At 37.5% G+C, this 25,480-nt stretch overlaps 2 protein-coding genes across 2 annotated transcripts; one reads left to right on the forward strand and one right to left on the reverse strand.

Moving 5' to 3' along the window:
- The first annotated feature begins 11,991 nt into the window (after positions 1–11,991).
- LOC105564556 lies at positions 11,992–19,418 on the forward strand. The gene is made up of 5 exons (XM_012017000.1): positions 11,992–12,036; positions 12,746–13,393; positions 15,119–15,512; positions 17,664–17,722; positions 18,008–19,418. Exons 2-5 carry the CDS (start codon positions 12,746–12,748, stop codon positions 19,250–19,252), a joined length of 2,346 nt encoding a protein of 781 aa, XP_011872390.1. The 5' UTR covers positions 11,992–12,036; the 3' UTR covers positions 19,253–19,418.
- On the reverse strand, positions 14,506–16,386 carry LOC105564547. Its single transcript, XM_012016990.1, has 2 exons — positions 16,288–16,386; positions 14,506–15,997 (listed from the first exon to the last, which is right to left on the reverse strand). Exon 2 carries the CDS (start codon positions 15,995–15,997, stop codon positions 14,720–14,722), a length of 1,278 nt encoding a protein of 425 aa, XP_011872380.1. The 5' UTR covers positions 16,288–16,386; the 3' UTR covers positions 14,506–14,719.
- Positions 19,419–25,480: the final 6,062 nt, after the last annotated feature.

Below are 25,480 nucleotides of genomic sequence, written 5' to 3' on the forward strand. Positions count from 1 at the left end.
TCGTTGTCTTAGGCCGGCCTACCGCCCAATTCGAACGCGTGGCAAGATGTGACCGCCCGGCGATCGATATTGCACATCTCGCCACGCGCTCGAATTGGGCGGTAGGCCGGCCTAAGACAACGATTTTTAATAATTAATTACTCGTTAACTATTACGAAAACTGCAAAATGGTACAGGACTTTTCCGTTCATCTCGATCCGTTCTACCTTCTCAAAAATTTTGTCGGATATGGAAAGACTCACCCTGTATAACGTTTGGCTCTTATTGCCTCTCTAGGCTTATTAACTTAAGAGTTAATTTGTCTCCGCAAAAAAATTGTAATAGCCGCGTGAGCGTGCTTTAATATATTAATTGTCTACGAACGTGCACGCGGACGACTAAATTCGAAATACACGAAGAAGCTAATGCGCGTGTGTGCTGAAAAGGTTCGCGTCTGAGGCCGACAATTCGCCGTTATTGAATCAGACGTAGGGTTTACCGTCGTAAATCCGTTACAATTTACAACGCGCGAAATGGATTCCGCGTGATTGTCAACCTCGATGATTTTAATTTGCAGCGTACTACCGCCAATTCTCAACAACTTCCAACTGCATTTCGCGGGATTATCATATTGTACGCGGCGGCAAATTCGCGAGGCAGCCACGCGCGACGGCGCGAAGCCAACGCACACGAAACGACATAATTATTTCGCCAAGTTCCCCTAAACGAGCCGGAGCCGCGGCATCGCGACGCAAACTTGTTTGTCGCGACATTATCGCACTTATTTGACGTGCCATCATTACGTCACTCACATTTGCACGTCGAAATTGCATTTCGGTCGCGTTGACATCGACTTTTCAAGTGTCGAAGAGCGACGTATCAGACGGCGTTCGGGAACCGGTGTGACACGGTTCCCCGACGGACTCTCCCGTGAGGCATACACACGTATTTATACTCGAAGATGCCGGCGAGATTATCGTCGTCGTTATCCTTATCACGCGCTGGAGCGGAGAGTTGCCGCGGCCGCCGTCGTGGCGAATTTAAAAAGCAACTCGCGCGCGCCGCGTAAATTTCTTCTCCGAGATTAATCCTCCCACCGCCTCGCCCCGCTCCCGCGATCTTCGCACGTAAAACGAGAGATTAAAATCTTATTGTCTTTCTGGACACGCGTGTGCACTCCCCTACGTGTGAAATGACAGCCGGAGCTGTTCTTATTAATGTATAATTTTCAAACTGGCAAAATTGACTTAACACTTAATAATTTTAAACAATAAAGTTCATAAGGCTCTGACGTGAAATCACAATTCGAAGGAATGAAGGATTCCAGAGCCAAGACGGGATGCAGGTGTCTAAGTGATTTTAATTTTTTTATTTATTGCGACAAATTCGCCTCAATAAAATATTTTTGATATTTTCTTTCTCGAAGTGTCCAATAAAATGCGATAAAATAACTCAAGTTTCTTAAACAGTGACATAAGTAAAAATTGCTGTATTTATATGCGCGCGATTTCATATAGTCATTTTTTCTTTTCTCTTTCTTCGTTACTTATGTAACGTTCATAAATATACCTGTAATAATTAATATCTGCACGTATAAGTTTTATGCATAAATCTACGAACTGAATCTAAAGCACCCATTCTTATATTTTTCACGAAGAACCAAAGTTTTGTTGAGAACTAAACTGACACAATGAAGTCTTTCTCTATACTGTAGAAACAGCCGTCATTGTTCGAAGATCTCCTCCTTCGAGGACTTCATTTTCGCGAGAAGTGAAAAATATGAAGCAACCTGGCTGTCCTCCATCGGGAATCGTAAATACCTGACCAGTCAAAAGTCATGCTCGAGGCAGAAATAAATAAAATTAAACTGAAAAGCAGAAAGCGTAAGGAGATTTGTCACATTATAGCGGGCAGGCACGTACTAGTTTCCTTTCGTGCCTCGCGACGTAAGTTTATTTCGGCAAGCATTTGCAGTTTGCATTCAGTAGATCAAGTGGATTATTCAGTTTGTATACAGCGATTAAGTGGATTGTCTTCCTAGTCGCTGTAATAAGAAGCGTCGGATGCATTCGCGGCGCGTTTGCATGCGAATTCAGACTTCGAAGTTTCGAGTTTGATAAATTTCGTATTCAAGTATTAAGTTCTAAAAGAGCTCGTAAAGGCCACCATCACCCCTCGGCGAAACTCTGCCTTTGATTAGCGAAACAGAAGGCTTGTTAACTTTAATTAATCTTGAAAACAGTTTTCGACATCTTACCGTTTTCTCTTTTATCGAGGCGATTACAGGCATGAAACGAACGGGAGACTGATTTCATGTTTAAATAATATTGCAAGCGACGCGCATTTCCTATTGGAACTCGCAAAAGTACATCTCATAATCGCGAGCTATTGAAATTAAATTCACTCGTCACAACACGTAACGAGGGGCAAAAAGAACTTGTCTTTAAAGAATTTAAAATAACAACAGCGTATTTGGAGGGGAAGGGGGGGGGGAAGGGGGTAAAACGTATGAAATGGAAAGCAAATATTTGCGTTCGTGCATGTTTCCACGTCGTATATTGTTTCAAGCCGGTGTTGTACGTCCAGCCAGTATGTAGGATTTTAAAATGCGTGTACATTTGCCTCCACATAGTTTATTTACGAGAAATGACATTTTTTTTCTTTGTACCGCGCAAAACACCAGAATATTCGCCACTACTTGTTATATACTTCTTCACTGCGTTGTGTTGTTCAAATTATGCTTTTTACAGAAAATGAGAACATTAATAATATACCTCCGCGTTTTCTAATACGAAGACAATTCGCAAATCGCGCAGATATGCGCATTCTTTGTGGGAACAGAGCAAATCAACTTTCTATAAGTCAATCAGTGGATTATCATTGAAAACAATGACTGTTTTCAGTGATAATCCACTGATTGACTTTTAGAGGGAACATCTCGCTATTTTGCACAAATTAACTTACTTCTTATTATACTTTTTAATTGAAACACTTTTAGAATTTTAGGATTGCTCTGCTACTCTAATAGTAAATATACCACAAGAACAATGCCAAATGGAATTTTGACCAAGAAAAAACACCGAGTGTAAATTGATTTAAAAAATTATGACAAAGTAGAGTGCCAAGGCATTCCGTAGATTGATGCAGATTTTTTAAATCTTTCAAAGGTCTCGCGGAAAGAAACGTCTTATACCACGTCCGTGCCGCAACTGTCGCAACACCGAAGGTTCTGTTACTCGCGCTTAATTGATGCGTATTAGAAGGATCTCGCCGCGACTCCATTGAAAGACTAACGTAATCTTTCCACGTCGCGTGTACCTCGTTAGAGATGCAGGCAGCGTGCTCAGTACCTGGCGATGAATCCGCAGAAAAGCATCGGGCGCCGACGACGACGCTGGATGGCATGAAAGTGGTTCCGTCCGTCTTTATAAATTACTTTATTCTCGCCCTACCCCGGGCGTAACCGACAGGTATAATGCTATGATATATCGTTGTCGCCAACCACCCTAGCTTCTCGCGCGAACGTTGGGAAACTGTAAGGTAGAGAACTGGGATGAGATAGGGCCGGGTGTCTGTTTGTATGCGTGGTTCAGTTGTTGCAGGAAGAGGGAAGAAGCGAAGGAGCAAGAACGGAGACGGAGAGAAACAGTGACAACAGAGAGAGAGAGAGAGAGGGGGGGGGGGAGAGAGAAAGCGCTGGATGGGATCGAGACAAGAATGAAGAAAGAGAGGAAGGGTTGGTTCAAGAGGCGAGAAGACGAGGGCGGCTTCCTAATCAGCTTACTTCCGTAGCTCACACCTTTTGTACCCCACGCCAGCTCCCGGATTAAAGCATTGCTGTTGCCGGTTATTATATCACGAGATACGGGCGAGCGTTGCGCGCCCGTGGGGCAAAATACACAACAATAACATGTGGTTCCATGCAGATAAACTGCGCCAGCGGAAACAATGCCGGTCTGACCCTCGTGGGGTCGGCGTTAAAGGTATACGCCACTGGACCGAACAAGAATTACGGTCTCGCCCCGGTAATTTCAGAACCAGAGCTAACGGGATTAAGCTGCCTGCAAGTTCGCGAATACGTGAACAGTAATGAGAATTATGACGTATTTGAAAAATTGTTCAGTATCTCTGACATTAAGAATATGGTTTAGTTGCGTTAACATAATTCATATTTCAAGAAATAAAAACTTTGTTAGAAAAGATGAATTTCTCTTAAATAAGATTTAAGTTTCAAAAGCACAAATAATTGAATTCTATTTAATTTTATCATTATTTTGTGTTTAAAACAAATTTCATTTTGATAGAATTTTATTTTAAATTATGCTAAAATATGTAAAATTTCAAACGTTAGAAAAATATTAGAAATAGTGGTACTAGATATGTTTTAGAGCTTATCTCGAGATAGGAATTTGCTAATCGCATTATCCAATAGTTTTAAAAGAGTCTAAAACAAATCATTTTTTTAGTAAAAAAATATTTATGTAGGTATGAAAAGTTTTTGTCAAGAAATGAACTTTTCGAAAAATCATGCGTTATTCGGCAGTTACGAACCGATTGAAATTTTATTTCGTTACGGAAGTCGTCGGAAGAGCCTTATACGCAAAGAGTACCTGTAACTATGTTGGTTTCTTGCGCGACTTCAAAATTTAATGCATGCGAGAAGGCCGGCTTGTTTGCTCTTGAGAAAATTGCTCCCGTAGAGGGTGTATCCAAGTGAAATGTGATTTCATAAATGACCTAAGGGATGTTGCGACATTGATCGTCTTGCGGATAGAAAGTGGCATCGAGATCAGTATACAACAAACGGGATCGTATTAAACTGCAAAAACGTTCGCGGCATTTGTAATATTAACTTTTATTTTAAAATCTATTACTTGCGCTCATTTACTTGTACGTATTAAAAATTTACGAAAGACGATGTATGTATTCAGTATAATTCAAAATATATTATGTAACAACGAGAATACATACAAAACAAATTATCTTTGAAATTTGTTACGCAGTAGAAAAATTATATATAATATATAATATATAATATCTCTCTTAATCATTTATATATGCTGATTAAATCTTAATAAACTATATGGTAACAGAAAGCACGTTAAAACAAAGATCAGTTATCATTCAGATAAAATATAGTAAATAAAAAGGTATAGCGAGAGAGGAAAAGAAAGAGAAGAGATTTCAAATATATATATATGTAATATATACTCTCGCGCGCGCAGTTCTAGCTGCGCTTATACTTGGCGCAAGACACTACGGTGTCTCGTGATTATTCGTTGAGAGAAAGAATCAATAAATATGAAATATACTTATAAAATATAAATACAAAACTTACTTAATTTTTAGTATTATTTTATGCTTATACTTAAATTAAAATTTTGTCATTAATATAAGGTGATTTACATTCTCTTTTTCTCTATGCATTATATTGCAATTTTGCAATAACATCTTTAATCTTCTAACTTCCTGCATACGAGTACGTCACCTTAGAATAGAAAAGTCGTGATATAAAAGATTATAAAATGAATAATTAAATGTTGTTGCCGATAATCATAATTGGGGAAAGATGTTTATTGCAAAAGATTCGTTATCGGCGTAATCTCGAACACGTGTGTGCCATCTTATTGATAATATATATGCTACACATTTACTTTACAAAGTTCTTCTCAAGGATGCTTCTACTTTGCGAGTCACAGTCTCGCCCTGCAGCCGACGTTAATTAATGTAACTCGACGAGGAATACGAGCATAATTACTTTGCTCGAGTAGCCGGAGCCGAAAGTTTGCTCGTTATCGGGGGCTCCACGTAGTTACACATAGATGACGCGAGGCACATCGATAATCTAGCCTTAACACCGGATATTGTGATATTATCACCTTTCGCAGTATTCTCCCTTCATCTTATGGACAGTGGTCAGGTGTAAACGGATTATAACGTAACAGACAACACGGTATCAAGAGTTAATTCATCTATTAGATGCAAGTCTTTTTTCCAAAGTTATCACGTGTGCACGTATGGCCCAACATTCTTTTTCTTTGTTGTGAGAAACGGAAGGAAACCAATTTTTACTTACAGATTATGTAGTGGAGATGTATTTTTAATAAACATTACTTTATTAAATTAATTAGTACAGTAGCCATATTGATAAGATGACACGGGAGAAGATGCGAGACAACCTAAAATTCTATTTTATGGCTAATTACGGACGAAATCTATGTCCCGAATTGTTTATACATGATTCATATCATTATTTAGTCGGATTACTACAATGCTGCGGTAAACTTTGAAACAATGCAACAATATCGATCAAATAGTATATTTGTGGGATATATTTGTTAAATAACCCACCCAAAAGTGCCAACAAAATGCGTACGTGTATTAATATATAATAATTATTTAAAAAAAAAACAGAATTTATATTATTGAATAATATATTTAATGAGAGATATTAACAGATATCCCAATGTACCGAGTATCCAATTAATGCGAACGAGTGAACAATTTACCTGCATAATCATGTGCACTATTGCAATTTTCAATAATAACACGTATTATTAATTGTCATTCAAAATTATTATTAAATTGAATTTCCTGAAATAATATTCGGTGAGATTTAGCACCTTCACGCATACCTCGTATTGCAGTACTAGCAGAAAAATTAAAACATATATACTCCAATACACTACACGTATACGTTATACTTCATACTTGATGTGCCATGCATTATAAATGTAGAACTTCATAATAATGAAGGGGATACGATAATCGTTGAGTCTGTAATATGGAAGTTGTAGAAAAGTGTCACGGTTTCCTTTCCATATAATTAAGTAATAATATTAAAGTTGATACCGTCTGGCTCATTTTCACTTCTTCGTCGAACTATAAATAAATAATTTTAATCTCTCAGTAGTTTAGCTAATTTCAAATTGTCACAAAAAAAAAGCCAAATTTACTTTTAATCGACGAAGCTCAAAATATAATGCATTGTCATTTATTCGTTCGCAAGAGAATTTATATATTATTTATTCCAAATATCTTACAGAGATCCGCCCAAGTTGCTTATACGACAAATATGCAATAACACAATTTTCCCGGTAAATTATTTCCGTTGTTTGTATCCTACTCTAAAGTTTTAAATCTATTTGTAAAAGGGCTAGATCATAAAGCCACACGGCAAAGACGTTGTCAACAAACTTTACCCAGCGGCTTTGCGCTCCCGAGCTTTCTCCTTGCTCGCACAGCATTTTTCGTGGTGCACATGCAGGTGTATTACTATGTAACCCACAATGACGCGGTTTGCGCGTCACGGGTTGAAGGGTCGTGCGTTAGACGGTCACCTCGTGACAGTCAGGCCCGTGGCGCTGAGGAAAGTTGAACCCGCGCAAACATACGGTAGGGCGAACGCACACGGCAATGTTTGGCGACGGCCGGATGTACGAGGGTAGCAGACCACATCACTCGTCGTCCCGGCCGGATGTCCCGACATTGAAATACAAGCGAACTCGTGCGCGTCCACCGGGGTTGCTAACCCCTACGGTTCTTTATCGTTCCTCTCCTCTCCTCGATCCCGCGTCTTTGCGGTACGAAAGTCACCCGTTCTAACCGCTAAGAATTCAGTTATTCCCATTCGCTTGTCCCGAAATAACCAAGTTTTCAAAATTGCAATTCTTCTTGTTTGTCTTGTATACGACTTGTTCCACTTAACGTTTTTGTAAACGGAAGAGGCCGCGTTAACATTTTTCCATAATAAAATTAATACTATCGTTATTTTTAAAGACACTCTGACGAATGTTCAACAAATATTTCGGCATAATTATCCATTTTGTAAACAAAAATTTTATATTTTACTCGTTACTTATATTACCGAATAATAATTTAAAGACTCTCACAACAATCTTAGTCTCAATTTCTGAATTAAATGCCATTGTAAAGAAAAATCCTATTTCTTCAATGATCAAACGTTCAGGATTAAAAGGTAAGTAATATATTTTTGCAAAAATTTCATCGATTTTGACAGAACCTTTAAAATACAGATAAGATTATAAAGCTGCAGATTAGATAGAGAAAATTGTTAACATTTTCTAGTCCACGTAGAACTCGACCCCCAACTCTTACAGCCATTTTAAAAGTAAAATTGTCATGCGTTCGGGAAGTATCCTGTATAGTGATGGCTGGCGGCAATGCCTCACTGTCCTGTGCAATACTACTCTCACAAACTCCTTTTCCCTCCCGCATTCCCGAATATATCTTCTTCACGTGCAATCTTTAAAAGTTCCCATTACTGCTCGGGGTACAATCCTCGTTGTATCGTCCCTACCCGTTGCGCCCTGTCAGAGTTCATAGTGGTGCCGGCACTCGAGCAACGGTCTCCTTCGTCTCGGGGGTATTTTATCGTGTCGCCTGTAATAAGGTTTCCACGTGTAAGAAACCACCGAGGTGTTCCGCGATATAGGTGGTCGAGGAGCGGCACAGAAAGAGACAAAGGGGGCGGCGAGCGCGGCGATGGGGCGAAAGCGGCGGGGTAGCGAGAAAACGAAACAGGACGCGGTGGAGTGTGCGCTCCACCAGGCAGCCAGAGAATCCAATCGCAATAGAGTTAAGTGTTCGAGAGTAAAACCTTGCCGAGGCACGACCTCGATTACTTGCGGAGGATTTGTTACGGCCACCTTTTCTGCCACTTTCTAGCGGGCAACCTCTCTGCTTCTCCGGCACCATAGAATCGTCCCAGAGTCCTTCTTTGTCCGCGAGCCTCCCTGAAAGGCAAGCAACGTAACACGAACGTAACACTAAAGGGAGTAAAAGAACGCTTTGCTCCCCCGCGCGGCTGCCGGACTTTTTTCCGCCATCGAACACGAGAGACTTCCGATTGGCCGAGTTTAGTCGGTCACCAATTCCCGGTGTCACCGTCGGATAACGTGTCGTAAAACACAAATTTTTTCGTCCGCCCCGGCACCCTCGTTCCACGCCTTTATTGGCACTCGTTCTCATTCGTTTTGGAAATCGATCGCTCGCGCCTCAATAGTAAAGCATCGGGCAATTTTCGACGGAAAAACCAAGATATATGTATGTGATAATGAACGCGCGGACAATACTTGAGCGAACAATAATCGAGATTCGCTTTATCTCATAATGATGCATACTGGTAAAAACCTATCGTATCTTAATATTGAAATTTGCCCCTGTTTTCTTAAGCAGATTTAAGCTATCATTTAATGATTCACAGAGATAGCGCACGATTTCCTAGTTGATACCTGCAAAGCGATTGACGAACAGATAATGAATTTTCAAGTTAGGCTCTTGGATAATCTAGTTGCTAATTCTATTAATTTTATTTGTACTTTAGCTGTCGAATGTTAAATCAAGTGTAGCCTCAAATAAATAAAATATGTATTAATAGGAATAACAATGATAAATACAAAGAGCAATCTAAGATTTCTGAAAAGCTGAAATTTTATGTGACAACTATTGTGACTTTAAAATCAAACGTATTTTCTGTATAAAAGATTAAGCATGTCCATGCATATGAATTCGATTACGTAATATATGAATACATATTGATGAAGTTCAATGATAAACGTAAAATAATTTATAATGTTTATCTTTTAAATCAGCAATCGAAATATTATCTGCTGCTGTATCTATTTTTATGCTTACAAGTGATATTGCGCGTGGCACAAGCGATTTGTTTGTCCCTCGAAAACAATAACTTTTATCGCTGACGATAAATCTTCATTATGCTTCAATTATGACAGAAAATTATATTGCTTATGCACGTAATAATAAAATAATTACTTGCGATGCAACGGAGTTATAATGTCGACTATTAAACTCGTGAATATTTAAAAGAATAAAAGGTCTATCAGAGAGATAACAAAACAACTAGATAAGTCCGTACGGCGTGCATATGTGTGTGTGTGTATGAAGCAAAATTTTAAAAATAAATATTGATTGAAAGATTAGGAAATGTGTGAAGTTTTATGCAAGATTATTTTTCATTAAAAATATTAGGAATATTTTTTAATCGTTTATAAATTAATTGCCGGTATTATAAACATACTACGATACAGCCGGTTTTCTGACATCTTGCAATTCTGCCCGATTCCGAAAGATTCCGAAATGCATCTTTATATACGCGTTTCGCATCCGTTATTGCGTACCGGTAAAGCTATGATCGGAGCACCGGGATTACATGCGGGGCTCTGCCCAGCGGCAAAAGCCGCCTTAATGCAATTCCGAACACATTTTCTTAGTTGGTTCTTCTTGTTTTACTGTGAAAATCCTCGAGGCCGTTACGTCCGTAACGATAGAACCGGCACGGCAGGCTGTTACCGCCACATGCCGCCATAATATCGGGCAAAAGTTTTCTGGCCAGCAGGAGAAAATAATTTGATATGACTCGCCGTTGTGCAGGTGGAACTTCGAAGGAAACGGAGATCCTCCAAAGTACAATTATGAAACCGATGTTACCGCTATTGCCAATTAAACATAGTATTGCGATACAGAAGACTCTGCGATGTCTCTTTTCTTTTCTTTGAAAAAAAGAAATGACTCACTTAACAGCTGCCTTTACGGTGCGCAAACTGATTTTTATAAAAATGATTACAATGTGGCTCGATGATGAAAGAGAAATAGGAAGCAAAATCATAAAATCGCATTAAACCTTTTGCAAAAGCGTTGCCGTAAGAAAGAAAGTATAATTCACGCTCCATATTGAGTGGAGAAGTTAAGAGATCGCGAAGACGATTTCTCCTCTACGCCCTTATGCTTTTTCCCCTTTTGTCTCTTTCCTTTCCCTTTCTCACCCTTGTGCAGTCTCTTTGTCCGCAACCCTCAAAGACGCTCGTTTAAGCGTCCGATTTCCCCTTATTCCCCTTCTAGAAGTCTCTCCCTCGTTTCGTTCTATCTCACTTATTCTTCTCACGACTTCCCATTACGACGCGCCAATGGTGAGTTCCGAGGCTTATTAAATTGTAACAATTTTAATTAGGGAAGCACCGTTGGCCTCTACACTCTTCCTTCTCCCGTTTCATGCCGTTTCTACAGTTTTGCTTTCTTCGTGCCTAAACGTAGCTACCTCGTCATCAAAGGTATTCTTTTCATCTCCAGTACGGAAAACCGGATACCGACTCAACCATGTTTTAGTTTCCTCTTTTTTTTTTCAAATTAGTGCCACCTGCGCTAACATCATCTTTTTATACTTATCGAATAGGCGCGAGCGTCCAGAGTCATTCGTAACATACGGCGCATGACCCGTTTTCTCTTACGATCGGTGAACTTTGGTCGGACTAACGAAAATGCAACGATAATATTGCCCGAGTTTTTTTATTGAGCAAGTTCGGAGTCAATCCATCTTTCAAAAGAGCAACAGTATTACGAGAAATAAGAGTTGCAGAATAAGTGCTCCCATGCAATATGATTTTTTTTATCAGAGATTTATTTTATATTAATTATAGAGATTCCCTACGCTTAAATAGCAACATGACTTATTGGAAACTTTTATCATGAGATAATAGCGATTCACTGAAATGTATAGCATCTGTATGCTGTAGACAAGAAATAACTCGGAGCAATGGTTAATTTTTCACGATAACTCATCTAGATCTTACCGATTGCATTTTGAAAGAGAGATTGAAATTGATTTGATCCACATTTTCTTTGATAATCTTAATGTAATAAAAAATGGCGAAATCAAATTCAATATCACAAAAAAATGTAGAGTATAATGTTTCAAAATTTTTTATTTTTTAGATTATTAATGTAAAAAATATAGAGCTATTGAAAAAATCAATTTTTTGCGAATGACTCGTTCAAATAAATAACAAAAGCAATCCTCTTTAATTATATACTTTTTAATTGTATATTCTTTCCGTAAATTAAAAAAAAGACATAAGTTTAAAAATATCCACGGTCACATTCAGATTATCTGTATAATCTTATCGTGGATCAAAAGATCAAGGGTTATTAACTTCGCGTGTATATAAACCAGCGGCAGAAATCGCAAAGCACACTTCCTTGAGTCACAAGCAGAAGTATCACAATCACAATATTTCTAAGGTGAGTACAAACATCATTAGTTAAATATATTTGTGTGGGTTCACACAATTTAAATTTTAACTATAAATTAGACATTTACGTAATTATTGTACGTACGAATTAGCTAATATTATTATTTACATCATTTTAGTAATTAATTTATACCTAATTTAGTATTGTACACAATTATTTTTCCTTATAATTTCTCTGTAAAATAATTGGAAAATATTATACATGTTAAATATTTAAACAAATGGAAAATAATATATATATTAAAAATTAAACATTACTTAGTCAAAACTTGTTTGACTAAATAGTGTTTCTTAGTAAAATAAATTTCATTTACTAATTAGTCTTATAGCGAATTCGGTTGCTTGCACTAGTGCGCACTGAGTGCACACTAAGTCTTGTTTACAGTCCATTCTTACATTTGAGAATAGTCTAAAATATTTCTTGAAATATTTCATAGCCAGTAAAATGATCTGTACGGCATCCACGCGGATCGTTTCTTGGCTAAATACTCTTTGTACGTGTATTTAAGACAAAGTTAAGTATAAAAATTGACTGTAAACTGGCCTTAGTGCGCACTAGTGCGAGCAATTCGCTAATAGCTTAAGTTGATCTTTGAGATTTACCATGATTTTACAACATAACAAGATATAACTATAATGTGCAAAATTGTAATGTATCTGTGAACATCAATGATGTTAAGTAAAATTAATTTTTGCAGATGAAATTCGCATTGGCATTGTTGGCCCTCGTGGCTACGTCCTTCGCGGCCCCATGGCAAATCCCCAATGTCGGCAGGGGTGAACTCGCAAAGGAGCTCCAAGATTTCCTGAACATCCTGCCGCAGGAACAAATAGCTGCCATTACCCTCCAGTACTATGCCCAGGACGCGGAATTCCAAGCTATGATTCAATATTTCAAGTCCGACGGCTTCAAGCAGCTCGTGAAAGAGATCCAAGCTCTGCCTGAGATGCAAGCTCTGATGCAGTACATGTATAACGCCGGCATCGACGTTTACAAACTGCAGGACATGTTGAACAACTGGCTCGGACTTACTCAGGTCAACTTTGCCATTGATACACAGATCACTGGTGGAATCCGCGGATATATCGATGATATCAAGGCCGTTATTAGTCCCGTTAAGGACAAACTTATCGCCCTTTACCACGAGAAGATGCAAAGTTCCACGGTGTTCCAAGATTTCGTCAATCAACTGAAATCTCCGAATTTCCAGCAACTCGTCAACAAGGTTCACGCCAATCCTAAATTCCAGGAGCTTTTGAAGCACGCTGCGAACGCGAAAATTGATCTTAAACTCGTCAGGGATATCCTGAAGACTATCCTCGGTATCGATATTCCTTCCTACTATGTGTAATAAATGTCAACGTTACATTGGAAACAGTTAAATAATGTGGCACAACGAATTTTTTTCTTGTTAAATCCGTCAATAGTATCTTCATCAATCTAAAAAAATATTATTCGGCCATAAAATTGTGTACTTCACTTGTACAAATTAATAAATAAGAAGTTCATCTTCTTATACATATCCTACGCCTTTTTTTCTTTCTAACTAGTTCCTTTTCCATATTACATTAAAAAGACGAAGAAATATTACTTTGATGATCTATAGACTTTATTTCAAAACATTATTCAAGATTCGTAATATGAAAAAATGTATTAATAAGAAATTTATTAAGAATAAAATGTACATTTACTTCCTTCACTTTTAAGTTTACTTACGTATTAAAAATAATTAATTATTTTAATTAAAATGCAAATTAACATTGTTAAAAAACACTTGTGACATTTACCACATTTACGGATAAGTAATCTTACAATTGAAATGCTAATAGTTCGACTTTTAGATGCGAAGGCCGTCGGCGAGAGAGAAAACTAATCGACCTAATGATCAACTGCATTTGGGAAATATAAATATTATAACACATTAGGTTCGAGCTAATTAGAAATATGGTTAGCATGTTCACTTGGTTTAGTACACATATGAATATAAATGAAAGAAGTAAAAATGAACTTGGCAGAGTATAAAGTCAGATCTTATATTTAAGTCCGCCTTAAATTTATCTTAAGATACTGTAAAACAGAGTCATTAGCTAAAAGATGATCTTAAGACCATCTTAAATATAAAATCTGACTATGAAACCGGTAAACATCTTTCTTTAACATTTACAAAAATCTTTCTATAGTTTAGCAAGTTTGGCTGAATATTATTATTAAATTTAGAATTTTATTTAAGTAAATAAATTTCCGTATATCACACAATTGCATAATCACGCATAACTGGCTAGCATAGAAATAATGTGAAATTGTCTTCCTGTGACAGAAACTAAAGAAAAAGTACATATAAAACAGAGAAGTAAGTGTTTAAAGAAGAAAATCTGTTTATTAAGTTGGGAATAGAATGTTAAGGAAAGTCAGTTGGACTAAATTTTATAAGTCGGAGCGATCTAAAAATATATCATATAGTTATAACATAAGTTTGCTCTTTATTTCGATCTTTTTATCACATAAAACAAATAATTTGTTAATTAAAGCAACAAAATTATTATCTGTAATTAATTTAAAAAAATAATTGTTTAATTAAAAAATGACATTTTGTTATTAGATGCATCAATGTAACGGCATAAGACAAAAGGGCACACGTTTAAAACAGGCGTTTAAAAAATTATACATAATTTTAGTATGGGAATTCAAGTCCAAATATTCTAGCGGTAAGTTTCGTCAGTTCTTGAAATTCCAATCCCTTTTCCCTGCTCTTCATGACAAAATTTTTATAGGTTGCATTACCGTACAGGTCATTGATTAATTTTTGCATATCCGGAGACTTTATCTTTCCGACAAAGTCAGCGAAGACCTTCGAATTCTGCAGCTTCTCCTTATAAAGAGCGTCAATCTTGTCAAGAGGTAGAGTATTGTAAATTTCCTCGATCATTCCTTTCATTCCGTCGCCGACCTTCTGTACTCCAATTTGAGACTCGAAGAGGCTGTCTATTTTGGGCGGCACATAATCCTCCATACCAATGGCTTCGTGCAACAGTTGGATACCCTGGATAACATGTAATCCGGCCTTCTCCAGATATACCACCAAAGCTTGATGTGGATTAAGAGCTTCGATCTCTCGCAGCATAGAGTGGAATTCAGTTGTAAGCATGAATCGAAGAGCGTTTATTACTTTTTCATCATTGGTTGCATACTTGATCACTATCTCAATAATCTCATCCACCGAAAGGAGTTTCACAAAGTCCTCGAATTCTTCGTCCAGCGTACGCTCCTGGAGTACGTAAACAGAAACGTCGTTCGGTACAGTGATGCCGAGGACTATAAACAAGAGATCCGCTGCGATTTGCGTGTTCACTCCGCTGCTTTTAAGTCCATTCAAGATGATCTGAACGGATTTGACATTGTAGACTTTGTTTACGGCCTGCTGGAAGTTGTCGGACTTGAGTTGACCGATGAGGCCACCAAACGCTGTTGAGGTCTTTAACTTCTGCGCATAGGTATGAATGAACTCGTCAAGAGGAAGCACATTACCGATGTCTTTGAAAAGCCCTGCAATCCCGCCAGTCCTCTGCGCAATCGGAGAATACAATTGGCGAGGAGGTGGTTCGAGTTCCTTGAGACCGAGAGCTTTGTTAATTTCGTTTAGTACAAGGTAAACGTCGAGTCCTTCCTTATGCAGATAGTTGACGAGGTTCATCACTTCAGGAATGGCCTCCACATCCCTCACCAGGTCTGGTAATATAGTCGAAGTTAGAAGATAAGTAATAGCTTCTTGTACTTCGGCATCTTCTGTTATGTACTCCGTTAGAATAGCGCTAACTTTTTCAGCAGGGACTAACTTTGCGAAGTCAGAAAGATCATCGTAAAGAGGACCGCTGCCGAAATTCTGGACTTGATGAGTTTGTCCAAGACCAATTATAGCCAAGATGGCCAACAGTGTTGATGTAACCTTCATCTATAAATATATTATATTCACGGGTATGAAATTTCTATTGAATGTATTAGAAAGTACACTTTATGAGTATAACGCAATAAAAAGATGATTGTGAAAAATACATTAATCTTTTTAATTAAAACTGTTTCATGTACAATTATATGATATATAAATGCAAGTTAAATTATAAAAAGAAATAATTATTATTATTTAACTGGATTACTTCTTTAAAGCAAATACAATTTTATTTTATCTATTTCTTATATATACATGTATATTGATTTATATATAAGAGATTTTCCTTTACTCACCGTGGCACAGCTACGAATGAGAACAGTGACATTCGCAAGTAGTTCCCGTAGATTTATATAACGAAAAGCAGTTATCTTAATCTTGTTAGAGATAAACCAGTTACTACAGGATTAGATAAGATTGCTATGATTTTGGAAAAATGCAGATAAGTCAATGGATATAACAAGTACAGTGATTCGTATTGTTTACTTTGCAATACGCAATTTTTTATTGAAAACGGCAAATCATTTTATTAGATTTTAGTTATAGAAAGTTGTTATTATATTAAAACAATTCTATTATAATATGATCCACACTTACTGTAATAAGATTAATTTTACTAAAGCTAAATTAAAACTTATTTTGATATCACTCCCTCTTTAATTTGGCTTTGCCAAATTAAAAATTCCAGTGAAAATATTGTTATTTAGCAAAATGGGGGCAATACTCGTTAATAGAATTTTTTTATTTTAACACTTTGATAATTAATGCTTTCTACGTACCTGATGTTTCATATATATGATATTTAATATTTTTTGCACACACATGGGATTCTGTATCCTTTATTAACACAAAGAAACATAGCAATATAAAGGCATATCGTGTTTTTCATCTTTTTATTACGTATCGGACTAATATTATCAACAATAGATTTATGTTTTGATCTCGTTATTTTTAATGATTGCCGCGTTACTACAAATTTAGAGATAAATATTTTCCGAGAAATAAATTGTTTTTTAAGTGTTATCTTGGATAAATGTAATTTAATAACGGGAAAAGTTGTTATCATTGATAAATTGTTTAAAGTATGTTCATGGAAATATAATGCGAACAACATGGTTATCATCAATTTTTGAACAGTTTTCCAGAAAGAGAAAACGTAATTTAATCATGGATATATTTTAACAAATTTCACGATACAAAATCTAAAAGGGGGGAATATTGTTTTTTCTCGACGTAGAAAACGTAATCTATGATTTTAAGATTAGACGGAATAAAACACCTCATTAATTACCACTCAATAAGATATTGCACAAAACAAAGAGATAACACAACTTACAAATAATTACATCATAAGTGATAGGCGGATAATAACAGAAAATTAAAATTATAAGATGAAACAAGTCGAACTATTAAAACTGAAATAGCCTTTGAATATCAAAGACAATTATTTCATATAAAATGAAATATATGCATGCGCGCTCGCACACACACACACACATGCACACGTACGCCTGTACGTAGATAACATATGTTTTTACGCTTAAAAGCTTATCAAATAATTCCTAGAGTTTTGCATGGAACAATATCTAAATCTGATATCGTATTCTGGTTTCTTATCTGGTTCTGTGTAATCATTTCGGGTAGCTTGATATTACCAGCATATAAATGTAAGCTAATTATTCATACAGTTGTCAGTCAATCTGTAGCTGCCACGCATCCACAGCTACCACGGTAGGTTTCATCATATAGCATATTGAGCGCTTTAATTGCACTTATATAAATTACCGCTTCCCTCACTTTAATTATTCAATGAACTACAGTTCAGTGCAGATTTAGATTTTTCAATAACAATTTAACTACACAGTTCTCGATTTACATATATCTTTTTTTAAAATTAATCATTGATGGAAAACACTGATGTACTTCGCAAAATAATGCTTTCTATTGCGTCATGTTTATGAGAAAAGAATTAAAGATTAAAAGATATGTCGTGACACACTCGATATTAATTTGCAGATGAAGTTAACATTGGGGTTATGTGCCGTCCTGGCCATTATCGGTCAAGGACAAGCTCATCAGTTCCCGGAGTTCGGCCATGGTCCTCTTTACGAGGATTTCCAAGATATTCTAGATTTAGTTCCTATTGAAAACATCTTGGAAGTCGCTGTGGATTATGTGATACATGATAATGAAGTACAAGATTTTCTCGAAGAGTTGGGTAATACAACTGTAATCAAAGATCTGCTGGTAGATTTCCAAGCCATTCCCGAAGTGATCAACCTCTTCAACTATCTGCATAAGGAAGGGATCTATGTCTACCATATAATGAACGCGATAAACAAAGCACTCGACATCAAGGAGCTCGTACCACCTAGCTCTCAAGTGAGCCCTTTGAAAAGAACCGGCGGAGTTCGTGGATTCTTCATAGACATCAAAAAACATCTCGACTATGATGTCTTTATTAGCATATACGTGGATAAGCTAAAAGTCTCTACAGTCTTCGTCAACTTCATCAATCAACTTAAGTCCGATAATTTCCAACAGATCGTTAACAAAATGTGTGAAAGCAAGGCCGCCAAATACATCATAAGTAGTCTCGAGGCCAAGTCGGTGAATTTAAAAATTGTGAGAGATATCCTGTACGTCGTCTTCGGTATCAATGTACCAAGCGGTCCTCCTAAAACGCTAATGGATGACTTTATAGATTTCGCCATGCTTATCCCTATGGAAAACTATACCGACATAGTAATCAAGTATGTAAACGAAGACGAAAAAGTACAAAAAGCTTTCATGTACATGTTCGAAACTGAATTCCACGATCTGCTGCGCAACCTCGAAGCTGCTAAGGAATTTCAAGCGTTCGTGATACATTTAGAGAAGGCTGGAATCCCTGTTATTGAAATGATCCAGGCACTGCATCAGGCTATCGGCATGGAAAAATATGTTCCACCCAAGGTGGACAGTTTTATCAAGTCTCTAATTAAGCCGCAGAAGATTGGCGACGGAATGAAAGGAATGCTCAAGGATCTTTACGATATATTACCTTTGAACGAAATTGACGCTCTTTACAAACAGAAGATGCGAACTTCTAAAGCTTTCGTTGAGTTCATCAGAAACATTACATCTGATGAAATGGGGCAGATCTACATTGATCTAGTATGGAGTAAACCCTATAAAAATTTTATCACAAAGACTCTGGGAAAGGGATTGGAAATCGAAGGCTCGGTAGCTCTTAGTGTGAGAATGATTGGCCTTAAATAATATTAAAATCAGTTACATGGAATAAAAATAAAATTATTTACAATATTCTGAATATTTGTAATTTGCAATTTATCTGGCGAGTTACACGCTAATGTAATAATGTATAACGCAAAAGTTCAACCATTTCTTTGTATGTAATAAATTCATTATTTTATATTGTAGTAAATAACTCTTATTTTATTTCCCTTCTGCTCACATATACCTCTAAATATAAATAAATAAATATCAACAGAAAGAGAGAGAGAGAGAGAGAATTTCTTAATATTTTCATTTTATTGATTTAACACCTTTAGTAATTTTAATTGTTAATTGAACTATGTAATGCATATATAATAGCTAAAATCATTATTTATTGTATATTCAACATCATGAAAAGTATACGTATACGAACAGCATTTTAACTTCGCATGTAATTCTTATCTTTAATTTAGTTCTCGTGTTTTTTTTAGCTGATCAACGTTAAACGTACCTACAAAGTTAACATCACTTAGCTTTTATGTAACTAGCGTGATATTATCGCATTGAAGATTAAAAAGCAATCAATATGTATTTATAGAAGTCAATATATTTGTGTGACTAATCTTATCAAGAACTTATCTTCATAATTGCCTTTACACAATTATAGTATAAAGGTTGTATCTTATTTTTTAATTTAAATAAAAATATCCAAATCACTACAACTCGATAAGCCTATAATAGATGTTCGTGAGATACAATATTTATCATGTAAATTATTCGCCATTTTCCCAGAAAAGTCGAATACTAATACTTGTTGCGAGATATTAAAATTATTTTGTAGAATCCTTCGTTTGTCACAAATAAAGTGCATGTTCTATTAACACGATATTTGAAGAAAGCTGGAAATCGATGTCTTCTATCGCTCTGCTCTAATCTTATATTTATAAGAATGTGATTGTACCAGCGGAATAAATTTCAAAATAGAAAGTGCAAAAACGGCGATATGCAAAATTCATTGCTATCCTCTTTCGTACACTCAGAGCCACCTAAACGATTCGCGTCATTTGCCTAATACGAGGGAATAATTCATCGCCAGATTTCAACGAATAAGTGCGATTACTTTTCTAAGGAACAGAAGAATTAGACATACCATATACATGTATGTGTATATAATCACCGTAATAAAACCCGATATAAATCTATTTAAGTATACGTAATCTACCAAATGTTACGAATAAAATGTTTTATCAACTAGATAAATCCTGTACTTACATTACCAATTTTAATTTTTAATTTAAATTCCAAGACTATCATCAAATCTATAATAGTTTGTACAATGTATTTGGTCGTGCTTATTATATGAATTCGATAGTATTAATTTTAGGACTTTGAATCCCGCCACCCTTACAATAATTAGTTAAATGGATTTTTATTACGGAAATAGTAAAGACGTTACACGTTCTTCTGATAAGATCGTTTGGCTAGCTCGAAAGAATGACGGTAAGCATTTTAACGGGGGAGAGGGAGGTTTTAGCGAGCACCGGGTAGAAATTAATTCCTCTCAGGATGTCAGGGACTGTATGAGCGTGGCGATGCCGTGCCGGTGTGAGTTTCATGCTGAAGCTACGATAGCAGCAGACGGGGGGGGGGGAGGAGGGACAAAGGAAAGTGCTGCTCGAGGTATAGGATTCAGAAGGGCGCGAGGGCAAGCGGCTCGCGGTGTCTGCAGCAAACAATTCCAATTAACTTGCTGGAATTGGAATAGGACTCGTACTCGTTCGCCCGGCCGACTCTCGGCTCGTGGATGCCACGGCGCCGAGGACGACGGGGACATGAGCATTCCTTCGTCCATCCGTCGCGCTACCTCATTTTTCCTCGTCAAATTTCGCCGTTACGCTATGCGCTCAAATTAGTTGTCTCGCGAGATCGAAAGACCACGGCGTTTCACCGAAAGTCGACCGCTGCAGAACGGTACCCATTTTCTCGCGTACTCTACGACGTGCTCTTGAAATCTTAAAGTATATGTTCATTCCGAGTGTCTCACGGATTGGAATAACATGTTAGAGAATGTTGAACAATCTTGATATCGACAAATCGAAAGAATATGAGGTACAGTTTCTTATTCACTAATGCCTGGACCTGCATTTTTATCATCATTTTTCTCATCTACACAAATCACTGAAGTTTGTATGCGCGCGCTACCACAAACTTCTACAGAAGCTGCGCGAGCTGCAGCCTGAAATTCATCGATGTATAGACGGGAATAAAGATTATGAAAATGTGAATCCTAGTAAAACTGAGGTGCAGGCATTAATGAATAACAAGAAGAATATTACCAGTAGTTGATTAACAACAGGAAGAAAACTTATTAGACGACTTTAAACTGGCTGGGTGGTTTAATTTAACAGTTTATTCCAACGTGGTCTTTAGGGACCACAATCCGGACGGTCGAAACGTTGGAATAAACAGTTAAATTAAACCACCCAGCCGGTTTAAAGTCGTCTAATATTAATGAATAAGACTGTACGTCAAGGGCAAAGTTTTGCGATCAAGTACAACGCAGCTGATAACAGAACACGTCTGTTCGGGTACACTTTCTTTGCAGGCGCATAGCCCAGCAGTAGGGGCCATTATCCACTGCATAATGCTTGTCATCATCGTCATCGGCCGAGACAGTCATAAAGCAAAGTGAACGGGACCGCGTCCTTGCCCTAGACAATACTGCTCCTGAGCTGCTCAGATATTGAAGACGCCCGAAAGCTGTGTGTACCAATCCCGATGTGTGCACAACGTCTAGCCTGTCTCTCAACGTTATTAAATCCTAGCCCGCTTGTGGACCAGCCGCGCGGGACAATGGCGTTTCTTTAAGCGTCCGTCACGTCACGGTAACGTGTCGCGAATTGATAATCGTCGGATGAAATTGTCTCGTCGCGCGCGCCAACTTCCTCGGCTCGCATATATCTTGTAACGTAAGCATCTTGGCATACACCACGTCGTGTATTATCATTCTTCAAAGCGGACAAAGGACGTTAAATAAGATTCAAAGTTTCACGGAGAAAAATAATTTGCAGATTTTTTGCTGTTGTAGCAAAATCTGTTCGTTATTATATGGACAGCAAGAAGATTTGTTACGAATACTAATCGCAATTTGCTGGATATAATTTGCTGGATTAACAAAATTATCCCGAGCAGTAGTAGGGTTCAGGCAGCCCTGAACAGGGCTGAACCCTGACAGGGCCCTTTGTTGCTCCTTACAGTTTTTAATATGGGGTGGGGTATCAATAGGCTTCCTATTAAAAAATTCACTTTGTACCTAATTGTTAAATTGTGTTAAATCACATAGTCATCAAAAGTATATTCAGGTTATTGAGGTCTATCCATGATCCAGACAACTCGCTCTCGCATCATATCGGCTCGCCTTTTATACTAATACGGGACGATTTTTACTTACGAGAAAGACGCGCCGGTCGCCACGTCGCGGCAGTATGTGGTACTAGTGCTATCTATTTAGGAGGGAATCAGGCGTATCGGGATTTCGTTGTGACAGCAAATGTATTTGCTAAGAATATATTATTTTGCTTCAGTAGCAAATTTATGTGATTGTAATTACAAATACACTCAGCAAATTTTGTTCTATTCTCGCAACAAAATAGATTTTGCTATAATGACGAATAATTCGTAAAATTAGTTCTATCAACTAAATTTTATTGCTATTACTACGAATATGCAGTAGCAACGGCGATTTTGCTATCACAGCAAAATTATTTTTTTCCGTGTTGGATTCTTTCATCTAACAAGATAATATACTTCTCATTTGTTGTTTTCCATTGTATTACAGTATCATTTATTCTGTTACATATTTTTCTTCCTTCAGACTATTCATAAAAATCATACGGTTGAGGTACATAAATTAAAATCACCATAGGATATAATTATATGTGGTAAATTACGAGGTAAAGGGTTTTTTTTCGTACAGATTTGCATATTTTTGAAAGCACAGTTTAGATTTTTCAATTTTTATTGCTTTATTGTCTAATCGCGAGAGTATAAGTAATTATGTCACGTCCGTCAGGTATCTATGTAATCCCTGATCTTCGTTCTGATCCTGTATGAGAGAACATTTCGCGTCATATGACCGGGGGAAATCGGCAAGTTTACAGGCAACGGCGGCAGTTTACGGAGACGTAATTGCCCATCTGATGATCGCGCAGGCGTCGTAATCACCGGCTCGTAAGCCTCGAACGGCTTAATCCGTGAGGCGTCGCGTCATTACCCGCGTCGTCAGTGCGACGTCGCCGACGAGCGTCGGCAATCGTTGTCGACACCGCTGAAATCCCAGTCAGGGAAGACATTTAAAAGTAAGTATAGTTGGACAGATCCGCCTAGCGGGTTTAAAAGTCAAGAGCGCCAAGAGCGCAATTTAGCCCATCTATTTGCCGGATAGGGAGAAAGGAAGAGAAAGACCCGGCGAGAAAAGAACGGCGGCTACATGAAGCGAGGGACAACAGGAGAGGAAGGCTCGGAACCGCGACCTCTCGCCCCGTTTTTACCCCGACTCGTTACGCCGACACTACGACCACTTCATTGAATGACTCATTTTATTTTCCGGCATGAAAAGTATCATTTTTCTCGCTTGAAACTCCTCTTGCTCAACCCAGACCTTCACATTCCGCCCGCCTCTTTTCGTGGCCCGACGACAAGGCCCATTTCATCTTGCTATTCTCATCACCCACTCTCTCGTTAAGCGCGAGTTTTCATTGTCGGAGAACGTGCGAATATTTAAGACGCAATCTTAAGTGTAGACGTTTACTATAGATATCTTTATAAAGTAACTGAAGGGTATAATCTGATATCATTATAAAATAGTTTGTAAAATAATTAAAGTGTTTACGACTGTTGCTTTAAGGGTGTGTGGAAAAAGCAGTAAGCAGGCGAAGTGTAAAAGAAAAATGTGGAAACTTTGCTTCTTCCAAGAGCTAATAGCGCACGCAAATGGTTTTTCCTAAGAGATAACAATTACCGCACCATCGATCCGCGCACGGCGAAGATGTCGTGATAGATATAATCCGCCTTCATACGGCGCGAGTGTATCCAATATTGGAAATTCTGTACCACACGCCCCAAGCGGATGTGGTTGTAGCCGTTCACACGTACGACCACCATCTCGATACAGATATGTTTATTACCGGGAACGACATAGACACCCTCGCTCTGGCTATGACTTATCGGACGCGACTTGTTGCGCGTACACGTTCAACCGCGAAACAATTGTTTCCGGTCTTTCCGAGATTACGACGTTACGTTGTAGCGATTAATAACGCGATCAACGATAAACTATCGTTACGAAATCACGTCACGTAATCGCAATTAAAGGATCGTGAAAATCTCACAATCAATTTTTTACAGAGGCTTCCTTTATCGCGCGCGGACGCACGTCCGAGAAATGAGACGACTGCGAGACTCGTTAAACTCACGAAAGACGCGCACTCAAACGGCAGAAAGCGCTTCTTCAAAGTCTTAAAAAAGTACTGTATTCTCCGTCCTTCATAAAGTCAGCAATTATACGATCTGACGAGAGTAAAGCTGGTTTTAGATGCCTCCTAAGAATATACGTCTGTCTTTCGTAAAGTTTGAGTCACGCGTACATTTTATCTTAATAATTAACGCGCCGGTCCGCTAATTATTGATAGAAAACGACAGACAGAGATGACTGATTTCACGGTACTGCGATAAATGGAGTAATTTTCTTTTAAGTGGAATAATCAATTCTTTTAAATTCATAGATATGATCGAGACTCCAATAACTCAAAGATAAAATTAAAATTTATATTCGTAGGCCGAAACGTTCAATATGTGTCATGATGTTACCAATCTTATAATATATTTTATACTTAGAACTTATTTATACGATTTATCACCCTCGACGGCTCACATTGCCCCTATTGTTCTTTTACTATAATATTTTAACTATTAACATCAATTTTAATTTTAACCAACTCTTTTAAATGATTTAACAGACTTCTTTTATACGTAGGGGAACCCGGGGCATAACGGAACGGCGGGGCATAATGGGATATGATCTATAACTTTTTACAGAAGTGCTGTTATGTATTGAAATATTTTGCAATTATTGCTATTAGATGATCCTTATCGCATGCTGTTATCAGTTGTCATGTTATTTTTAACTGAAAAATGCTATAAATTGTTTAATGCGTTCGCTGCACTCTCCGTGACTCGCTTATAATTTCGTTGATAGATCAGCATGAGATA

The sequence above is a fragment of the Vollenhovia emeryi genome, unplaced genomic scaffold, assembly GCF_000949405.1.
Source record: "Vollenhovia emeryi isolate VEMERY1.0 unplaced genomic scaffold, V.emery_V1.0 DF939163.1, whole genome shotgun sequence".
Taxonomy (NCBI): domain Eukaryota; kingdom Metazoa; phylum Arthropoda; class Insecta; order Hymenoptera; family Formicidae; genus Vollenhovia; species Vollenhovia emeryi.

Bases quoted from the DNA above. Each gene is read 5' to 3' on its own strand.
- LOC105564556 (XM_012017000.1), top strand. From the start codon at position 12,746: ATGAAATTCGCATTGGCATTGTTGGCCCTCGTGGCTACGTCCTTCGCG. The intron at 13,394-15,118 runs GTGTAATAAATG...GGCCTTCTCCAG, and splicing joins TCGATATTCCTTCCTACTAT to ATATACCACCAAAGCTTGAT. The intron at 17,723-18,007 runs GTAGGTTTCATC...ATTAATTTGCAG, and splicing joins ACGCATCCACAGCTACCACG to ATGAAGTTAACATTGGGGTT.
- LOC105564547 (XM_012016990.1), bottom strand. From the start codon at position 15,997: ATGAAGGTTACATCAACACTGTTGGCCATCTTGGCTATAATTGGTCTT.